Source organism: Aotus nancymaae, unplaced genomic scaffold, assembly GCF_030222135.1.
Source record: "Aotus nancymaae isolate 86718 unplaced genomic scaffold, 86718_ANA_hifiasm-v0.15.2.pri h1tg000040l, whole genome shotgun sequence".
Classification (NCBI taxonomy): Eukaryota; Metazoa; Chordata; class Mammalia; order Primates; family Aotidae; genus Aotus; species Aotus nancymaae.
Genome location: NW_026988454.1, coordinates 38,152,154 through 38,174,699, shown reverse-complemented (window position 1 = coordinate 38,174,699; position 22,546 = coordinate 38,152,154). Strand labels below are relative to the sequence as shown.

The window sequence follows — 22,546 nt, the reverse complement described above, 5'->3', positions numbered from 1 at the left end:
TTCCATGTTCATGGTTAGGAAGAATCAATATTGTGAAAATGGCCATACTGCCCAAAGTAATTTACAGATTCAACGCTATCCCCATCAAGCTACCAATGACCCTCTTCACAGAACTGGAAAAAAACCACCTTAAACTTCATATGGAACCGAAAGAGAGCCCGCATAGCCAAGTCAATTCTAAGCAAAAAGAACAAAGCAGGAGGCATCACACTACCAGACATCAATCTATACTACAAGGCTACAGTAATCAAAACATCATGGTACTGGTACCAAAACAGAGATATAGACCAATGGAACAGAACAGAGGCCTCGGAGGCAACACAACATATCTACAACCATCCGATCTTTGACAAACCTGATAAAAACAAGCAATGAGGAAAGGATTCCCTGTTTAATAAGTGGTGTTGGGAAAACTGGCTAGCCATATGCAGAAAGCAGAAACTGGACCTCTTCCTGACACCTTACACTAAAATTAACTCCAGATGGATTAAAAACTTAAACATAAGACCTAACACCATAAAAACCCTAGAAGAAAACCTAGGCAAAACCATTCAGGACATAGGTGTAGGCAAGGACTTCATGATCAAAACACCAAAAGCATTGGCAACAAAAGCCAAAATAGACAACTGGGACCTAATCAAACTCCACAGCTTCTGCACAGCAAAAGAAACAGTCATTAGAGTGAATCGGCAACCAACAGAATGGGAAAAATTTTTGCAGCCTACCCATCTGACAAAGGGCTGATATCCAGAATTTACAATGAACTAAAACAGATTTACAAGAAAAAAACAAACAAGCCCATTCAAAAATGGGCGAAGGATATGAACAGATACTTTGCAAAAGAAGACACACATGAGGCCAACAAGCATATGAAAAAATGCTCATCATCACTGGTCATTAAAGAAATTCAAATCAAAACTACATTGAGATGCCATCTCACGCCAGTTAGAACAGCAATCATTAAAAAATCTGGAGACAACAGATGCTGGGGAGGATGTGGAGAAATAGGAACACTTTTACACTGTTGGTGGGAGTGTAAATTAGTTCAACCATTGTGGAAAACAGTGTGGCAATTCCTCAAGGACCTAGAAATAGAAATTCCATTTGACCCAGCAATCCCATTACTGGGTATATATCCAAAGGATTATAAGTCATTCTACTATAAGGATACATGCACACGAATGTTCATTGCAGCACAGTTTACAATAGCAAAGACCTGGAACCAACCCAAATGCCCATCGATGATAGACTGGACAGGAAAAATGTGGCACATATACACCATGGAATATTATGCAGCCATCAAAAACGATGAGTTCGTGTCCTTTGTAGGGACCTGGATGAACCCGGAAACCATCATTCTCAGCAAACTGACACAAGAACACAAAATCAAACATCGCATGTTCTCACTCATAGATGGGTGTTGAACAATGGGAACACATAGACACAGGGAGGGGAGCACTATACACTGGGGTCTGTTGCGGGGAGTCGGGGGGACAGCGGCGGGTGGGGAGTTGGGGAGAGATAGCATGGGGAAAAATGCCACATATAGGTGAAGGGGAGGAAGGCAGCAAATCACACTGCCACATATGCATCTATGCAACAATCTTGCATGTTTTTCATATGTACCCCAAAACCTAAAATGCAATAATAAAAAAAAAAGAAAATGTGACACATCTACACCAGTGGAATACTATGCAGCCATAAAAAAGAAAGATCCTGACCTTTGTTTTCAGGGATATAGATGAAGCTGGAAGCCATCATCCTCAGCAAACTAACACAGGAATGGAAAACCAGCCACTGCATATTCTCACTTATAAGAGGGAGTTGAATAATGAAAACACATGGACACAGGGAGGGGAACAACATACACCAGGGCCTGTTGTGGGGTCAGGGGAGAGGGGAGAGCATTCGGACAAATAGCTAATGCATGAGGGACTTAAAACCTAGATGATGGGCTGGGCACGGTTGCTCAAGCCTGTAATCCGAGCACTTTGAGAGGCTGAGGTGGGCAGATTTCCTGAGATCAGGAGTTCAAAACCAGCCTGGCCAACATGTCAAAATCCTGTCTCTACTAAAAATACAAAAATCAGCCGGGCACAGTGGCATACATCTGTAATTCCAGCTACTCGGGAGACTGAGACAGGAGAATCGTTTGAACCCCAGAGGTGGAAGTTGCAGCAAGCCAAGATTGTGCCACGGCACTGCAATGTGGGCAACAGAGCAAGACTCCACCTCAAAAAAAAAAAAATCCCTAGATGGCAGGTTGATAGGTGCAGCAAACCACCATAGCACATATCTACTACCTATGTAACAAAGCTTGCTTTCTGAATACATGATCATTTTGCTAAAGCCATTTTTGTGTACCTTCAGGATTTCCTCTAGTTGTTTACAAATGGCTTAAATTTAAAGAAATTATATATGCCATCCAAAAGATATGGCCATATTTGCCTTTGCCTTTTCCTCTATCTAATGTCATTGTTTTTCTACCAGATTCTTATCTGTAGAAGTTTAGTGTTGACTCTAGAGCGCAAGAGAAATAGTGAGATTCTAGCTCTCATTTTCCCCTTCCTCTATATTGCCTATGTCCAGAACCTCAATTAGGTCAAATTTTAAAAGATATCGCTTATGAAAGCTAATTTACACACACACACACACACACACACACACACAAACACACACGCACACACACACATTCATTTAACAAAGAAAAAACATACAGCTTTAGCAGGTTGGGAAGTGGCATTTAATAACGTCATTTTCATTTTAAAAAGTGAATACAAATGATAGCAGTAGTTACTTACATGCTATAATTGGTAAAAGTCAACTATGCAGATTAAAGGATGAGATAGCACCATAGGCATAGCCAAATCTGCTACTGCTTTCTTGAAATCTAATAAGCAGAAAGCTTCTTACATTTAAGTATTGGTACTATAGAGGGCTTCCCACCTAGTTTGCTGCTCCAAGGAGCTTTCAAACTAATCAGCCCATGGTCACTGTGGTTCTAAAACAAATTGTGACACAGCCTAGGTGATATATCTTACTAACAATAGTGCTGGACTCTTGGGAGAGTTCTTTGGCATATGTCAAGGTATAACTATTAGGCAGTGGGCCAAGAAAGAGCCACCCTCACTAACTTCTAGGAATGCAGCACCTGAGCAATAACTTCTACCACAGGGTTAGGAACAGCCATATTTGTTCTTTAAGACATGTGATTCAAATTTTTCTGCTAATTAAACTATGGCTTTCTTAGTCCATTTGGGCTGCTGTAATGAAAATATCATAAACTTTGTGGTATTTCTCATTTCTGGAGGCTGAGAGGTCCAAGATCAAGGTGCTCGCTGGTTTGGTATCTGGTGTGGAGCTGCTTCCTGGTTCAGAGACGTCTGTCTCCTTGTTATAATTTCATGTGGTAGAAGGGGCAAGGGAGTTCTCTGGCATCCCTTTTATAAGAGCACTGATCTCATTCTTGCCCTTATGACCTAATCACCTCTCAAAGGCTTTGTATTAATCTGTTTTCACACTGCTATAAAGAATTACCTGAGACTGGGTAATTTATGAAGAAAAGAGCTATAATTGACCACAGTCCTGCATGCTTAACAAGACACATGACTGGGAGGCCTCAGGAAACTTACAATCATGGCAGTAGGCGAAGGGGAAGCAAGGACCTTCTTCACGAGGTGGCAGGAGAGACAGAGAATGAAGGGGAAAGTGCCACACACCTTCAAACAACCAGATCTTGTGAGAATTCACTCACTGTCACAAGAATAGCAAGGGGGGAGTTTTGCTCCCATGATTCAATCACCTCCTACCAGGCCCCTCCCCCAACATGTGGGTATCACAACTTGAGATGAGATTTCAGGTAGGGGGCACTTAGAGACAAACCATATCAGGCTCCGCCTCTAAACACCATCACATTGGGAATTAGATTTCAATATATGAATTTGAGAGGAATATAAACATTCAATCTGCAGCACTGGCTATCAGGGATAAAGTATGGACTACAGGAACTTTTAAACCAAAGACGTATATAACGAAAAAAGGATTCTAAAGATGCATTGCGGAAAGGGTACATTAGATATTGACTCTCAATTCTTTCTACTAGCCCAGTGCTTCTCAAACTCTAGGGTACATCAGGAGCTCTGAGAAGGCTTGTTAAAACCCAGATTGCTGGTCCTCATCCCCAGAATTTCTGAGTCAGTAGATTTGTGGCAGGGCCTGAGAATCTGCATTTCTAATGGAATCCAAGGTGATGCTGCTGCTGCTTGTTGGGGACCACATTTTAGAACCACCGTGCTGCCCCTCCATCTCATACCCCTCTGCCTGTTCTGCTTGTCCTGACTATGTGCACCTATTTCAGGAGCTCTGCCCAGTGCAAATCAGAAAACTCTCTCCAAGAGTAGAAATTAATTTTCAGGATTCTCTATGTCATAAGGAGGTCTTCAGATACACCCTTGAATGGTAGAAAATGCCTCTTGGCCAGCCCAGACCCCTCATTTTAGGAGTTTTCAAAGGTAATATTAAAGAAATAAGTATTCAGCTGACAAAAGAGTTTGCGAAAACATCTCTCTTCAACTCACTAAAAAAAATGTCCTATCAAACACACTCCAGGAAACTGTAGTCCAAAACTAATGATAGAATTGTGTAAATGTTTCAATTCACCATTTTAAACTTTTATTTGACACAGAATTCTTTTTTCAAATGAAATCTTGCCCAGAACACCAACCTATAAAGAAGATTCTTGGCAGAATAGGCGTCACTTGTAGAAAACCTGAAGCACCTGGAGAATCCTACGATTCCAAGGAGCACAGTTTGAAACCTCATTTAATGCATAATAAACACAAACCCTTGTGTAGGATGCTATTGCTGGAAGGTGTCGTTGAAGCCTAATTTATAACCCTTCTCCTAGAAGGGTTATAAGCCTGAACTAGTGCTTCTTTCTTCACTCCTTTAAAAAACTGAGCACAGGAAAACTATGTGGTAACACCAGGGCAGGTTCATTTTCAGAGATCTCATCACAGAGTATTTCCATAGTCGGTATTTTTAAACTGACTGATAGCCATTCCTATGACTATCTTATCAGCAATGCTTGTGTTTCCAGCCTCAATGCGTTCCAGCCTCAAGGTGCAGAGCATATGTTTCCAGCCTCAAGGTATTATGCTACAGGCCACTTTTTTTTTTTAAATCTCTGACCAGAATATGCTTTGACCTACTTCTTTATTTGTGATTCTTTCTTTCTTTTGAGGTTAGAAAAACCATGCTTTAATTGCTGTAACCCTCAAAATAAAAATAATATTGAGAAATATATTACGCTTCCCTGTTTGTTACTGATTGTTGTCTTAACTGCCTGTGTGTTTCCCAGCAGGAACACTCACGGCAAAATACTCTTCATTTGGAGATGGCGGTGCCGAGCAGATGCTGAATACCGTGTTTTCATGTGGCAGTTTTGTTTACTAATTTGCAAAATTTGTTTTACCCCCTGCAGCTGTAAATGAAAAAGCTATAAAACTAAATGAAACTCTAGGAACTCAAGACAAGGCCTTTGAGATAAATTTGGAAGGGCTTCAGAAAGAGATTGACCAGATGATTAAAGAACTGAGGAGGAAAAATCTAGAGACACAAAAAGAAATTGCTGAAGATGAGTTGGTGTGAGTAGATGCATTGTTATTTTTTCATTTGACAAACTGAGATTTCCAGATAATTACAGTTTCTAAATTTTTATCACACATGTAAGCAAAGAATACTCTTGTTTTTCCAACCTGGAGATGTGTACTATTTTATCATTTTATCTACCTATCTGTCTACCTATCTATCTATCTGTCTATCATCTATCTATTGTTTATTCATTTACTTATTTAATTGTACTTTACCATTGTTCTAAAATGAATCAAAAGCATATTCTTGTCTATATATAAATAATCAAGTAAATGATCTTTTTTGGTGCTACCCCTTCTATAATTAGGCTAATGAGCTTACTTTGTTAATCACCTGTCTTAAGGACTTCTAGACTATCAGTTGATTTTTGTTTTAATAAAAATACCTTTGGATAAACAAAGTCATCACTTTACCATTCATATATAAGCCATCCTATACATTTTATCATCTTAAGAAATGCTGAAAAGAAAAGTCATCAAATAAAAAATACTTCCAAATAAAAGTTGGGGATTTGAGGATTGGGAACAGTGATAGTGATTTTACCTATGCTAAATAACTGTTATGATAACACACTCAATAAAATAGATAACGTCTCTACATTCATAGTCAGCTAACTTCAAAGTGGTAGTATTATTAATACCTAAATAATATATACTAAACCAGCAATATCAGCACACCTGAGAACTTGTTAAAAATACAGATTGTCAAATCCCATCCCAGACCTCCTGAATCAGAAACTTTGGGGATGGGACCCAGCAATCCATGTATTAACAAGTCCTTCAGGGAATTATGAGGCATGTCAGCTTGAGAATTACTGTTTTTCAAGTATTTAAACTTTCTTAATGACTCAGAAATTATCTTTTTAGAAAAACTAGGTAAGTTAAACCCAAAAAACTTCCAGGTCAGTCAGTTGGAAGAAAAAGAAAAGTAGATTAAAATCACGCTATTCCACTAACATGGCAATGACCTAGAATTCTGTTCACAGTTTCTAAGCAAACATATCAATATTCATCCTTACATTCAAAGTAATAGAGAAAAGGTCTCATTACAATGAAATAGGTGAATCGTTTGATTTTAGTATGTGAAGTGAATCATAAAACTCATTTCATCAGATTCCAAGAATGACATGAGACCCTTTCTGATTGAAAATGTTATTTTACTAACAAATTTAAAAGGTTTTTAAAACATCTGTTTTGCTTTCATTTTAATTAATTATAAGTGGTCTCAGGTACCAGTTTTCAGCTTGATTTAGCACACAGTGAATCTATTTTACGTTTTCTTATTTTCTCATTCTTTTCATGTTAGCATCTCTTTGTAACATGGTTTAATACCAATAAACCCTAAAGCGGTGACATGAGCTCATTGTCTATTATTGGGCTGGGGGTGGTTACAGAGCTGCAGAAGGCCTTCTGAAGAAAGTGAAGAAGCTGTTTGGAGAGTCCCGGGGGAAAAATGAAGAAATGGAGAAGGACCTCCGGGAAAAACTGTCTGACTACAAAAACAAAGTTGATGATGCTTGGGACCTGTTGAGAGAAGCCACAGATAAAATCAGAGAAGCTAATCGCTTATCTGCAGTAAACCAGAAAAACATGACTGCGTTGGAGGTGAGTCTTGGGGGCACGTTTATCTCAATCTCAGAATGCGAGGGGCAGTGTTGATCATGACTGGACTATTCAAGTTGATGCACATTTACAAAGGTCAGGAGTAACAGCTCTGAAAGGGTACTTCTAAGAATCAGAACAGGAAATGACTTTTTTTTTGTTTTGCTTTTAATGACCAATTACCATCACCCAAAGAATCAAATAAAATTTCAATAAGTTGAACTTTTGAAGGTATTTAAGAACACTATTGTGCAGTGGAAGAAGTTCTTTACAGGGAGTCAGGGGACCTTGATCTCAATGACAACTGTGCCACTAACTAGACGTACAAATTGGACAAGTCAACTAACATCTCTAAGCATCAGTTCCCCAAATCTACAATGAGTGCATTATACTATAGCATATGGGGTATCTTCAAATATTCATATCGCATTATTTTGCAGCTTTCCCAATCTAATTCATAAACCTGGTTCAGAGATCTTGCTGCCAGAAATCACAGAAGTTCCCTACACTTTCAAAGGCAATCTGAGCACCTGACAAATAACTCAATGAATTGACACCAGAGCTTGGAAAAATTTTGGTTCCCTTTTTTCTGTACAGTGTGTGTTATGCAAATGGTCTTTTAAAAGGGATTAACATGAACAGATCAGGTCTGGGTTATTTTCTCCTCCTTTTCCTCACAGACAACAGTTACTTATCAGCTCAAGAAATTCTGGGCAGCCTCTATCTTTTTCAGAGTGCTGATGAAACTAGAACTAAAACAGATTCCTCCATTATTTTTTTCTTCTTGTTTTCAATTTCTTTCTTAATCTTGGCATAGTAAGTGATCACTTTTCCCAAGAGTCAATTCAGCACATATAACAGCGGAAACTTGTATTTGATATTAATATTTACACAACAACAACTTTCTCCCCAGAGACAAATTTACCTTGCTGTTTTCAAACTATCTGACTCCAACAGGTCAGAAAACATCAGCAGACCTATATATCTTCTAACATATAATTTCAGCTTTAACAATAACTCAGCACCCTTTGGCATATAGCATGTATGTAGAAATGTTTGTTGAATGACATTAGCAATTAAATAAATGAACCAGGATTTTTTTTTTTTTCTGAGATGGAATCTCGCTCTGTTGCCCAGGCTGGAGTGCAGTGGCATGATCTCAGCTCACTGCAACCTCTGCCTCCCGAGTTCAAGCAACTCTTCTGCCTCAGCCTCCCGAGTAGCTGGGATTATAGGCGCACACCACCACACCCGGCTAATTTTTGTATTTTTAGTAGAGACAGGGTTTCACCATATTGGCCAGGCTGGTCTTGAATGCCTGACCTCATGATCCACCTTCCTTGGCCTCCCAAAGTGCTGGGCTTAAAGATGTGAGCCGCTGTGCCCAGCCAAACCAGGATTTTTAAAATCTATTCATTTCTATTTTCCTTTGGATTAAGTAGTAAGAGGATGTATTACATTTTTTAATATATTTTATTTATAGGTCCCTCTTCTGGGACTAAGCCTTATCATTCTGGTAGAAGATCGAAGAGGCTTACTTTTTTTCTTAACTGATGCACCTAATCTTAACCAATTTGGAGTCTACTGACATGCTAGCAGTATTCCTGAAAAAGCTCCCTCCTGTGAGGCGGGGTGCTGGGCCTCTGTCCCATCACAGGCTCCCGCAGGATTCACCCTGCTCAGTGACACACCAGCCGTGTGACTTACCTGAAGGTGCACCTCTCTATTTTATGGCAACAGTTTGAGAAATGAAAATTACCTGTGTGGAAGGCGTAGTAAGTATTTGAGAAATATTTCAAGAAGAGTTATATGGCACAGTCAACAGTACCTTCGGTCGTTTCTTTTAGTGATGTTTAAAACCAGAAATCATCATTCTTGGGCACCCCTACAAATGCCTAGAGCTTATGTATAGTCACTACTGAAAATCTAAGTGGTCCTTTTTGGATTTTTATCTTATGTGCTGTGCTTAACTAAAGGCTTGTTAAGAAGTTACTGGATAAAATAGATAAGCTAATTGAATTCTCATGAATAAGATATAGATTATTTAAGGTTGCTTAGATTATCATGGTTGCTGCTAAAATGGCTGAAAATCATGTGGAGTGTTTGTTAAACAAACAGGTCCCATGGGCTCCCACCCAAAGTCTGTGTAAGCCAGTCTGGGGTATGGCCCCGTGTCCATATTTCTAACAGTCTCCTTGGGCTAATCTGATGCCTATACAGGTTTGAGGAAAACTGACACATTGCGTCTATTTGATTGAATAATAAGCTGTATTTTAAATAAATAACTCCCTTATGACTGTGCCTACAATGAAGGTGATATAATTAAGACCCAACTTGAAAACATTTTATTTATTTTAAGGTGGTAAGTATGTAATTTTATGTTTAAAAATTTTATCAGGCATCTACTGCATTCAGGAAACATGCTAGACACCAAAATTGATTGTCTCAATGAGGAGGCCCCTAGAGCAGCAGCATTAGTGTAGCCTAGAAACTTCTCAAAAAGAGAAATTCTTGGACCTCACCCCCAAATGATCAACTCAGAAACTCTGAGAATGGGGCCCAGAAATCTGTGTTTTAAAAGCTCCTCTAGCGATTCAGATGCAGCCTCACTGGTATAAACAATAAAACACCATCTCTGATGACTTCAAGTAACTTGTATTTAGTGGGAGGTGTACACATAAGCAAACCACTCCGTACACTACCATAACAATCACAGAGGTAAGCAAAGGAGGGACTCTCAGTCACCCCTGAGTTTAGGAAGGGCTTTGTAAGGCCCTGATATTTGTACTAGATCCTAAAGGGTGAGCACTCGGCCACAGAAAAAGAAAAAGAAGAACATTGTAGAAACTGGGAAAAACATATACAAAGGCATGGAGGAAAGAAAAGGACATTTTGGGGGAAAGTTCAGTGGCTTGATGGGTTGGGAAGAAGACTGCATGTGAACGACTGGACGGATAGAAAGAAAAGATAGGCAGAGTGCAGACCTTCAGTTATAAGAGAATTACACTGTGAGACTAAGCTAAGGAATTAGTTTTTATCCAGAAAGCTATAGAAAGCAATTGAAATATTGCAGTCTTGGTTTAAAATACAATTTGGGGGAATTTGAGTGGTTCAAATAAACTGAAGACATGGTTTTATATTGGAAAATAGTGTGATATTAGGTGAGAAAATTAGGCTGTGATAATATTTATTTAAATTTCTGTCTGGTACTACCATTTCAAGGTATTGTTGGTAACCAGGGTATTTGGGGTTGAATAGAAATTATTCTTGGCCTCAAAAAACTTATAATCTCCCAAAAAATTCAGACACTTTAACCTTTCACTCTACCTAATACTGTGATTTCATTGACTGGGAGATTTCAGCAAAAGTTTCACAAGAATGACAGCATCCTAGCAGAAATTGAGAGGATTTGAAAGAAAGGACAGAGTAGCAGGAGCCCCAGCACAGCGCTCTAGAAGTGTAAGGTGATCTTAGGAAATGTTCAATAGAGCAGAAAAACTTTCAAAAGCTACGTAAAAATCTGTAGCAGAGATGGCTCTGGAATTTGGAGCCAGATCATAGAAGGCTTTGAATGCAGCCTACTAGATGGTGATGGAGTTAGAAGGGCATCTCCAGCGAGGGAGAGAGGGCCGAAGGGAACTGGAGACATCATGGGCAGAAAGAGAGGAGACGAATAATTCGGTGAAGTAAATATGTATTGAACAGTCTATCCCCAAGTCTACCACTATGACCTTGCCAAAGAAGGCAGTGCAGATCAAGTAAAGAGTAAGTTGCTACATAAAGAATACACAGGCCAGCCTGGACAATAGGGTGAAACCCTGTCTTTATAGAAAAATACACAAATTAGTCAGGCATGGTAGTGTGTGCCTACTTGGTCCCTAAGCTGGATTGCAATGACACGATCTTGGCTCACTTCAAACTCCGCCTCCCAGGTCAAGCAATTCTCCTGCCTCAGCCTCCCGAGTAGCTGGGATTACATGTGTACACCACCAGACTCAGCTAATTTTGTATTTTTAGTAGAGACAGGGTTTCATCATGTTGACCAGGCTGGTCTCGAACTCCTTACCTCAGATGATCCACCTGCCTCGGCCTCCCAAAGTGCTGGAATAACAGGCATGAGCCACTACGGCTGACCCATTTTCATTTATTTATTTGAAAATATTTATTGAGGAAACTCATCTAGGTACTAGAGATAGTAATACATAAGGCTGTCTTTATGGAATTTGTGTTATAATTCAGGAGATGGTCACTAAACCAATAAATAGGTATAAGATATGACCATAAAGTCTGGATGCATAGACTGATATACATAACTTGTTTATTGATATGTAATACATGGTATGTTTCATGATATTGCACAATACATTCAATGTGCATAATACATATGGCATAATACATTTCACTCATTAACAACATATAGTTCAACAGGCTGTGCCTTTCTTCTGGTCCCTGTATACACATCGGTGATGCACTGGTGTCTCTGATTTTCATAACATAATCTTTGTTTTTAGTAACTCCCATCAAAAGTAATCAAGATGAATCAATCTATATAAAAAATAAAATAATATTATCTATGTTTCTATAGTTTGTGACCACTCTATAGAATATAATTCAGATAAGTAAGTGCTAAGAAGAATAAAATAAGGTAATTATAATAGTTAAAATTACAGTGTTACTGTATGCCAGGCAGTGTTTAAGCTAATTCTCTAATTTTAGCTTAGAACACTGCCTGGCATACAGTATATATCTATCACATGGGGTTCTTGTTAAAATGCAGATTCTGAGTCAGTAGTTCCCAAGAATGGATTGAGATTATATGTTTCTAATGAGCTTCCTGGTGACACTGATGCTGCTGGTGAATGGGCTACACTTTGAGTAGAGTGGGACTAAACATTTTATATGAAGCTAAATTACTTCCTTAAGGTTTCATAGCTTGGGAGTGAGCAGAACTGAGATCCCAAACCAGGAGGGCTGTCACTTGAATCTAGCTTTTAATCAATGTGCCCTAGTATATAGAGAATGATTGAGAAGAGGATGGGTGCTATTTTAGATAGGTAATCAGAGGAGTGACTATTACCAGAATGGAGGGAGGAAACAAGCTGAGGAGTAGGAAGAGCACACAGTGGGAGGATCTGCAAGTGCAGAGGCTTAGAGGGAGGAACTAGATATATGGACCTGGCAATATACTGAATTGATTGATGAAAAGAAGGAAACAAAGGTATGAAATTAGCACTAGTCCAGTGCAAATTTTTAAAAAATGTGATTTCTATAATAGAAGGGACAGTATTTGCACAGTCCAGGACCCAGGATCTATCATTAAGTAGACAGGAGTTTAAATCTTAACCACACTGTACAACGTGACCTTGAAGAAACCATTTACTGTCTTGGTTCATTCGAGCTGCTATAGGGAGAGACCAAAAACTGAGTGGCTTATATGCAATCAAAATTTACTTCTTACAGTTCTGGAGGCTGGGAAGTCCAAGATCAAGGTGTTAGCAGATTTGGTGTCTGATGAGGTACCCCTTCTGGTTCCCAGATATCATTTTCACTGTGCCCTCACATAGTAAAAGGATGAACAAACTCATTCAGATCTCTTTTATAAGGGCAATAATCCGATATATGAAGTCTCTGCTTCATGACCTGGTCACCTCCAAAGGCCGCACTTCTAGTCTTATCACCTTGAGGATTAGAATTTCAACATATGAATTTTCAGAGAACACAAATGTTCAGACCACTGCCCTTTACTTGTTCAATTTCCCACTTATGTAAAAAGTGATCAACATAGGATCCAAAGAGTTGGAATAAAGTAAGAAAAGCTTATAAACTCCCTGGCACATATTGGGATCTACATGAATTAGCATTATTGTCTATAGAAAAAAACTATAAGTGGTCAAAGCTTAATATTATAATTGAGGCAGTAAAATCTGTAGGTAGAATGGTGATTTCAGAAATAGGAATGAATAAGAAGCATAAAGAATAAAAAAAGTAAAAAACATGCCCCAAATAGAGAAATAAAAATATTTGTCTCTCATTGATTTACTCTTCTAGGCTGGGACCGCATTTCATGTAGTTTTTAGACAAGCTATATGTTCCAAAGCAAAATTATAATCTTTTCGTTATGAAACAGTCCCTTTGATTTATTCTTCCATGTGTTAGTTTCTCTATTTCTTAAAAAGTACAAAAAAAAAGTACTTCCCCTAACTTTCCTTAAAAACTCACTTCAGATTTCACAGAAATCCCATTGAATACATCTGCTTATGTTTATGTTCACAAAGTACACATTTGTATACAGATTCTAGAACTCAATATATAGTACCAATGTAACTATCCAGCACTTACATTTTAGTTAAAAATGGATGTTCCATCTTTCTTGCGCGGTGGCTCAAGCCTGTAATCCCAGCACTTTGGGAGGCCGAAGCGGGTGGATCACGAGGTCAAGAGATCGAGACCATCCTGGTCAACATGGTGAAACCCCGTCTCTACTAATACAAAAAAAAATTAGCTGGGCACGGTGGCGCGTGCCTGTAATCCCAGCTACTCAGGAGGCTGAGGCAGGAGAATTGCCTGAACCCAGGAGGCGGAGGTTGCGGTGAGCCGAGATCGCGCCATTGCACTCCAGCCTGGGTAACAAGAGCGAAACTCCGCCTCAAAAAAAAAAAAAAAAAAAAAAGTAGTTTTAATTCCTCAACTAGTATCGCATAACTTTTTTTCACTTGGACGACTTTCTCACAATGAGAAGGAGAAATAACCGATACAAGAGAAGAACACTTGAAGGACTGGCTAAGTAGTTTATATTATTTTCATCTAGCCACATTGTCAGCATGATGTACCTTTTTTGCCAAGCTTTTATTCGAACAGCTCAGGAAAGTCAGGAATACAGGGCTAGGTAGGATTTTACAAAGATGCAATTTTGATGTCTTGTTCACATCTGTCTACAGAAAAAGAAGGAGGCTGTTGAAAGTGGCAAACGACAAATTGAGAACACTTTAAAAGAAGGTAATGATATACTCGATGAAGCTAATCGTCTTGCAGATGAAATCAACTCTATCATAGATGTGAGTATTTGGTAGAATCAAAAGAGATATGATAATAAATAAATGGGAGCCAATGAGAAAGCTCAGTAATATAAGCAAATACTAGTCTTTGTTTTCTTGTGGAGATAAAATTATTTTGCATGATTCTGCTGTGACCATGCCTCTCTATTGGTGACAACTGGAATGTCACTTTGTTCTCCCAATGGACATGAGTGTTTGTGTAAGGGTACTCATTCACACAAATCTGTTTTTGTCCACAGCGATGAAGGACGTTTCTTGTTCCTAGAGCAGCACTTACAGTCTGCTTCAATATTTATATAACATTGGTTAAAAGAGAAATGTAAATTTACAAACAGGCTTTTAATATGTAATGTCTAATGTATTGCATAGAGTAATATGTAGTCATAGATATGCAAATGGCCTAAGATATCCTATGAAGTGACATTGTTTAAATAGATAGGCTTTTCTTGGTGTAAGTTGGCTTCTTAAATTCCTAGTCTATTTCATTAAATAATGACTTTAGTTCTCTATTCTTTTTGCTATGTTAGTAAATTTGAAGTTTCATTTAAAAACTAAACATGTGGTCCAGGCGTGGTGGCTCATGCCTATAATCCCAGCACTTTGGGAGGCCGAGGCAGGCAGGTTGTCTGAGCTTAGGAGTTTGAAACCAGCCTGGGCAACATGGCAAACCCCGTCTCTACTAAAAATACAAAAAGTTAGCTGGGTGTGGTGGCTGGGCACCTGTAATCTCAGTTACTCAGAAGACTGAGGCAGGAGAATTGGTTGAATCCAGGAGGCGGAGGTTGCAGTGAGCCAAGATCATGCCACCACACTCTGGCCTGGGTGACAGAGTCAGACTCTGTCTCAAAAAAAATACAAAAAAAAAAAAAAAAAAACTAAACACTTGTAGTTATGTCTCATAGAGAAATTAGTAAAAGAGAGAAGGCTTAAATTCACTTACTTAAAATATCCTCTTCTCTACATATCAGTATGTTGAAGACATCCAAACTAAATTGCCGCCTATGTCTGAGGAGCTTAAAAATAAAATAGATGACCTCTCCCAAGAAATAAAGGACAGGAAGCTTGCTGAGAAGGTGTCCCAGGCTGAGAGTCATGCAGCTCAGTTGAATGACTCATCTGCTGTCCTTGACGGGTATGTCATTTATGTTGGAAATGTTTGTGTATTTTGATGATTGTCCACAGGTTTTAACTAGCATAAATGATAGAGAATCATTTTCAAATCCTGATTGCTGTTAACTAGAACACACTAGCTACATGGCCTTCCTGTGGAAAGGCTTAATTAGGAGGGTCTGGGCAAAACTCTACTGGAGCAGCATAACAAGTCTGAGTTACAAGTAGATTCAAATATGGCTTAGTAGGAAGCGAACATAGCCCTAGGCTACATTTAGAAAAAAAATTATTTTCTGTTCTTTATTAGAAAGCACAGTGGTTGCCTTATTAGCATTTTAAATAACACATATAAAACACATTCTGTTTCAAATTTCAGTTTTATATTTCTAATGGAATCAAAACAATTTATTGTTAAAAGGGTGGCTTTTTAGAAAGTCTTTTTTCCCCCCTCTTTTATGCTCCAGGGAGCGATTACATTTTCTCCTGTAAAATACCAGCTTATTCTAGCTGGGATTATTACATAGGTCATAGGAGGGAGAGAAAAGAGGGAAGTATATAGTTGACTTACAAACAGCCTTCTGTGTATAACTGATATGCTTCTCTGATATACAATTTTGGGATTGTCATGATCAATAGAGGTGCTATTAGCCTCAAGAATAATTTGCCCAAATAAATCTACATCACATGGAAGGCTTTGTTCTCATACTTAATACTTACTGTTACAAAGAAAACAATATTAATTTCTGAAGACCTTGGGCAATATATGCAGTATCATTTTATGTCAAACATTTCCCACTTGATAGTGAAGGGTGGGTGGTAGATGAAACAGAAAGCTAGCTATCATCAAACCCAGGCTCTAAGTCCTTACTTGGGGACATATTGGTCATTTGGCCTGAAACAGGCCATTTAACCTTCTGAGATTCACTTGGTCTCCTCCGGGAAGTGCACCTATGCCAGAAAGATGTTGTGATATTAATTCCAGCAATGTAGTACAAGTGCTTTGAATCTCACAGCATGCTTCACAAATAAAGTGAAGAATTGTCTCATATCACACACCTGCTTGAGCACATGGTTGCAGAGGAGGATGCTATGGGTTTTTAAGATACGTTGGTAGTATTTCACAGCTGCATTATTTAGAAATATAAATTTAGGTTGTAGGAAACTACAAGACAATATAATAAGTAGATACCTCACTATGATTCAGAATTGCGATAGTTACACTGGCCATGATCATTTGGAAGCCAGATTTCTTATAGTTAGGATGTTCTTCACTTGAATACCTGAGTACCATTGAGTGACCTGACATTCTTTTTTGAATCATCCCACCAGAATCCTTGATGAGGCTAAAAATATCTCCTTCAATGCCACTGCAGCCTTCAACGCTTACAGCAATATTAAAGACAATATTGATGAAGCTGAAAAAGTTGCCAGAGAAGCAAAAGATCTTGCAAATGAAGCTACAAAACTGGTAAGAAACAAATAGCACATGTGGAAGCCAACCTTTTTGAATTTTTAATATTTAAGTCAGTCTGGAAAATTCCAGTAAATTGGCATATTTGTTTTGGGTTATTTTTGAAAACCTCTTTTAACATTTACCTGAAATAAATTCTCAGTATGGTATTATGATAGCAGAACTGTTTTCTCAGTCACCCACTACCACTGTTAGGGTTTAAAATTATCATAGAAACCAAGCAGGTTTGTGCTACTGACTCACAAAATAAAATGGGCAAAGAGAACACTCTAGATAGGGAAATTTATCACAATTATGTCAAATGTCATTAGTAAAAAAGAAAAAAAATAACCATTGCATATAATCACACACAAGTTGGTTACATATGAAGTTTGGCTATAAAATGCACTTTTTGTAAAACATACTGGATCATATGCTTCTAGACTACTTATACCATTTTTATGAATTAATGAATTTTTATGAATTTATGAATTAAAAAACTCTTAATCTTTGGCTGCAGCCATTGCTCATAATACATTTGGAACCGGTATTTTAGAGTTTGGGCATTCCAAGTTCTATCACCTTATTTGAATGCCTTTGATGGTGACAAATCTTTATTCTTTAGATATAAAGCAACAGTTTGTAGATAGTTGTGTGATAAACCTTGGTAGTACTATTTTAGTTTTAAGAAAATCTCATAGGAATCATCCTGAATAAAATGTTCAGAACCATCATTTATTCCTTTTGCTTCACATAGAATCTACCAAATACGTGAGATTTTTTTGAGGGGGGAAACCTGATTGGACATTTTGACTGTAAGTGAAATACACATAAGCAGTGGTGTTAAAGAAACTGATCAGTATTTCCTTTGCTTTGGTATAGGGCAAAAATGCTTTCTAGGATTTCAGGGATATTAGAGATACTTACCACAGTCTTAGCAGGTTCATTTTGTGGTCATAATGAAAACATCATATTCTATGAGCAATTAGTATTGTTTTTGGTTTCTCTTGAATGAGCTGTACTATGTTCTGTTTACTTCTTATTCAACATAGTGGCATGATGATTGCAGAAGTGTTTCTATGTTCAGTTATCCTTTCAAAATGAATCTACTTTTCAAATCTAAACTAAAATTTTTATCCATCTTCTGATAGACAATTTTCTATTTTAAATATCCTATTTTCCACATTCCCCATTTTCATTTCACCTGTTTTATCCTATGATTATTTTCAGTACCTAAAATGGTGCCTGGCAAATAGTAGGCACTTATGAATGAATGAGTGAATTTTTTCATTATAATTGACACCTTTTATGCCTATTCATAATCTTTTATATCAGTAAAAATTTGCTATAGTCATTTCTTTATCCTTATAAATTTCTTGTAACATTTTATATTAAGGAGCTGTTTAATTTTACCTCATTTAATACCTTCACTTTACACTTGGGAAACTCATTTTTTGCCCACATGAAGTGTGTACTTACTTCTTACCACCAATGCTTATGCATGGTAGGCTAACCGACCTCAAACACAGAGTGATGGTAAGTTGTAATGCAGTATTATTCCATGTCATTATTCCTTCTCTCTTTCCACAATCATTTAAAAAAAATTAAATGTCTGAAAAATTACAAAATAAGTGCTATAGAGAATCACTGACTTATTAAATGACTATCAGAAAAGAAAAAGGAGACGATCTGTCCAGGAAATTGTGTTGGAATGTGTTTCATGAACAGAATAAATAAAATTTTAGTCTTAATAGATCATTATAATATAGTTCTATTTTGCTGGAAAAGAAATATATTTGAAAAACATTAAGTTGAGTAATTATCTATATAGGACTAACATCCCATAAATATAATATCTGGTATCATTGCTAAAGCTACAGATCAACAGAGAAGAATGAGATTAAGTGTATTATTTATGTATAAAAGAGTTCAAAGCATCATAATACAGAAAAGTCCTCTACTCATTTGAGTCTAGCTTTATAAAGAAGGAAGAATGTTTTCAATAAATTAAAAAGAAAAACAAAGAAACAAAGCATACATTTGCAGGAGGAAAGCAAAAGGTCAAGTAATAAAGCAACCAGTTACCACTGTGAAGAAAATGGAGGTCAGGTAACTTGAGAAGAAAACAACATCAAAAAGACCATAAGAAAAGAAACAAAGAAATGTTAGAAATAACCTCCAAGCATAATTAAGACAATATTTTTAAATACACTTTGATTTTTAAAAAATTTGCTTGCCTTCCTATGTATAAACACACATAGACAATCAAGAACCACGCTGAAAGGAAAACAGGAGTGAGAAGGAGGTTGAGCCTTTATAAGCAGGAGGAAGCTAAACACAATTTGTTTGTAGTATAGTATTTCTTTGAAAAGAGTAATAGCTACTTGTCTTGCATAAATAATTTCATTAAATATCAGAATGAAATATTATTTTAGAACTCAGACATCATGAAATAGCAAATGCTATTTTTCTACTGGTGCTGGGTGAGGAAAGTACTTATAACATTTGTTTTCCTATATATAATTGCCAAGTAAATATCTCATTTAGAACCTCTCTTATGGGTGCAAGGAAAAGGAGAAAGGAGATACATCACTCACAAAATTGAATAAAAATGGAATATGGAGATCCGGCAATTTTTTCTAATCTTAGTTTCTTTGATCCTATAAAAGACTCTAAAATAACAGAGAATTGATTGAATTTAAAAATTTCCAGGTAGATGAACTCAAAGCCTACATTATCTGCCAGATTGGATTTTTTAGATTGTTGAACGTGTTAGGGTTCTCTAGAACGACAGAACTAATAAGGTAGGTGTATATAAGAAGGGGAGTTTATTAAGGAGTATTGACTCACACCATCACAAGATGAAGTCCCACAGTAAGCTGAGCAAGGAAGCCAGTTCGAGTCCCAAAGCCTCAAAAGTAGGGAAGCTGACAGTGCAGCCTTCAGTCTGTGGCTGGAGGCCTGAGAGCCCCTGGCAAACCACTGGTTTAAGTCCAGGAGTCCAAAAGCTGAAGAACTTGGGGTGTGATGTTCGAGGGTAGGAAGCACCCAGCACGGGAGAAAGATGAAGGCTGGAAGGGTCAGCAGGTCTGCTCTTTCCACTTTCTTCTGCCTGCTTTTATTCTAGCCGCACTGGAAGCTGATTAGTTGGTGCCTACCCACATTGAGGGTGGGTCTCGCTCTTCTAGTCCACTGACTCAAATGTTAATCTCCTTTGGCAACATCCTCACAGACACACCGAGGAACAATACTTTGCATCCTTCAATCCAATCAAACTGATAATATTAACCGTCACAAGTTCGCTCCTTGTCAAATTGAACCCATACACATGTCCTGAAATCATACATAATCTTCAAATAAAGACAATAATAATGTCATAATTACACCTAACATAATACAGCTATCCTTTGTACAATTGGAAGCACATTAAATCCTTAACCTAAATGCTATTACATAAAGTTAACAACACTTAAATGCTGATATGAAGTCAATAAATCTTACGTCACATGATAATGCAAAAAGAAAGGAAATGAAGATATTTTCTTAGTACAAGTGTATACATGCACAAACATATTCTTAACAGAATAATGAGGAACTATTCATGACAATTGCAGTCCTCATTTCTGCAACTGGTCACGTGTATGTAGCTGGTATTGTTGAGTACCTGCTTCTACTACCCATTATGTATTCCCTTTGCCTTCTGCAAGCACCTCAGTGGGTCATGGATTTTTACCTGGCAGGTTTTTTACCTGCTGAGTCTATGGACCAAGTGGCAGAGCAGTTTGCACAGCAGCCTGGACCTGTTGCAGGGCCCACTCAAAATTGGCAGCCTTTCAGGTCCCTCAATAAATGGGCCAGAGTAACACACCCAGGTACAATACTTTCATCCTTCAATCCAATCAAGTTGACCCTTAATATTAACCATCACAGTGAATGAACAGATTTTCTATGATGTTGGCTCCTGGGAATGACCACCAGAGGCAGTAAGTGCACTCTCAGTGGCACTGGGATATGAGGCCCTCCTCTGCCCTTTTCCACTGGAAATGTCTTAGATGTGGCGCTTTTTCAATCAGGTATATCCAAACAACAAACAAACAAATAAAATAAGGCTAATGCAGAATGAATTCCATAGTTCAGGCTCTTAAAGATAGTGGAAAGTCATTGCACAATCTCCACCTATTTTGAAACATTATCTTCTTTCCTTTCTTCCTTTCTTCCTTTCTCCCTTTCTCTAAGTCAGTGAAATGTGCTAGTTTGGTTTATAAAGTTTGATGGAAAATTTAGGCAGTCCTCAACCTCTCTAGGTGTGCTGAATTTAAAAAAAATAAATTACATTTTCACTTCCCATGGCAAATGGAGTTCTCCTCTTGCTTCAGTCCCTTTTCTTCACCTTGCAATCACTGTCATTTTGTACAACTTTCTCTCTATCTCTCTCTCTGTCTCTCTCACACACACATACACCCACAATGTTCCTTAATATCTTCTAATCCTGAACTTCCTTTCTCAATTTGTTTAGTTAGATATTCACCAGAAATGAGTATTAGAAATGGGGGAAAGTTTATACTGGTTGAACTTGGGTTTTCCAAAGAAACAGAACTATTAAGAGATGGATAGACAGATTGATTGGTTGATTGATTGATGACAGATAGATGAATGGATGGATAGGTAGATAATAGATTGGTAGATGATAGATACATAGATTAGAGAGATAGATAGATAGATAGATAGATAGATTAGATGATAGACAGGAAGAAGAAGAGATTTATTCTGAAAGAATTGGCTTACAGGATTATGGAGGCTGTGAAGTTCCAGAATCTGCCAGCTGCAGATCCAGGATGTAGTTCACTTCAAGTCCAAAGGCCAGAGAAACAAGGGGAGCTGATGGTATAAAGTGTGGTTCAAGAACAAGAGAAGAAATGAGATGAGATGTCCCAACGCAATCTGTAAGGCAGAAAAAAAGGAAAGGACTTCCTCCTTTCTTTGCTTTTTGTTCTATTCAGGCCCTCAAGAGATTGAGTGATGCACAACTATATTAGGGAGGGCAATCTCTTTTATCTGCATCCAGAAACACCCTCACAGACACACCAGAAGTAACGTCTAATCTAGGTGCCCATGGCCAGTCAAGTTGACACATACAATTTACAGTCACACTGGCCTTCAACTCTGGTGCACAACATGGTCTTCCTCTTTATTCTCCAAACTCAAGTTCTCTCACTTGATCCAATTATTCATATTTCTTGAGAACCAACATTCTCAAAAACTTTGACAAGGTCTTTCGTAGGCAATTCTAGGAAAAATAATACAAAATACAGAAGAAAATAAGGGAAGTTTAGATATAATGCATTATTTTCACAGAAAAAATAATCATAGGATGATTAGTTAAGAACTGTGCTGTGTAAGCAAGATGTAAGCTTTAGACAAAGTGAGGAAAATGGGGAAAACCTAGAAAAAATAGTATTAAACAGAAAGAGAATATTCTTAAATATATGAACTTCTCTTTTAGAAAATTTCCCAGTGTTCATTCCTAATACAAGGAGAGTAAAAACTCCATAGAAACCTCAAAAAGAGCTTTTTCTTGTGATGGTGTTAGGTGTCTAAGGAATAAACAGGACTTTTAAAACTTTACTCTTATGTGACAGATCAGTGAGGAGGAAATACCTTGATAAGAAGCACTGATC

The 22,546-nt window shown here is 37.8% G+C and overlaps 1 protein-coding gene across 1 annotated transcript in view; it reads left to right on the top strand.

Annotated features, from left to right (window-relative positions):
• The window catches only part of LAMA2 (laminin subunit alpha 2), an 886,276-nt gene that overhangs the window by 750,355 nt on the left and 113,375 nt on the right, over positions 1 to 22,546 (top strand). The window contains exons 36-40 of the mRNA XM_064360706.1: positions 5,483 to 5,645; positions 7,046 to 7,256; positions 14,192 to 14,308; positions 15,277 to 15,440; positions 16,748 to 16,886. Coding sequence (XP_064216776.1) covers positions 5,483 to 5,645; positions 7,046 to 7,256; positions 14,192 to 14,308; positions 15,277 to 15,440; positions 16,748 to 16,886 — 794 coding nt within the window. The remainder of the gene's footprint in view (positions 1 to 5,482; positions 5,646 to 7,045; positions 7,257 to 14,191; positions 14,309 to 15,276; positions 15,441 to 16,747; positions 16,887 to 22,546) is intronic.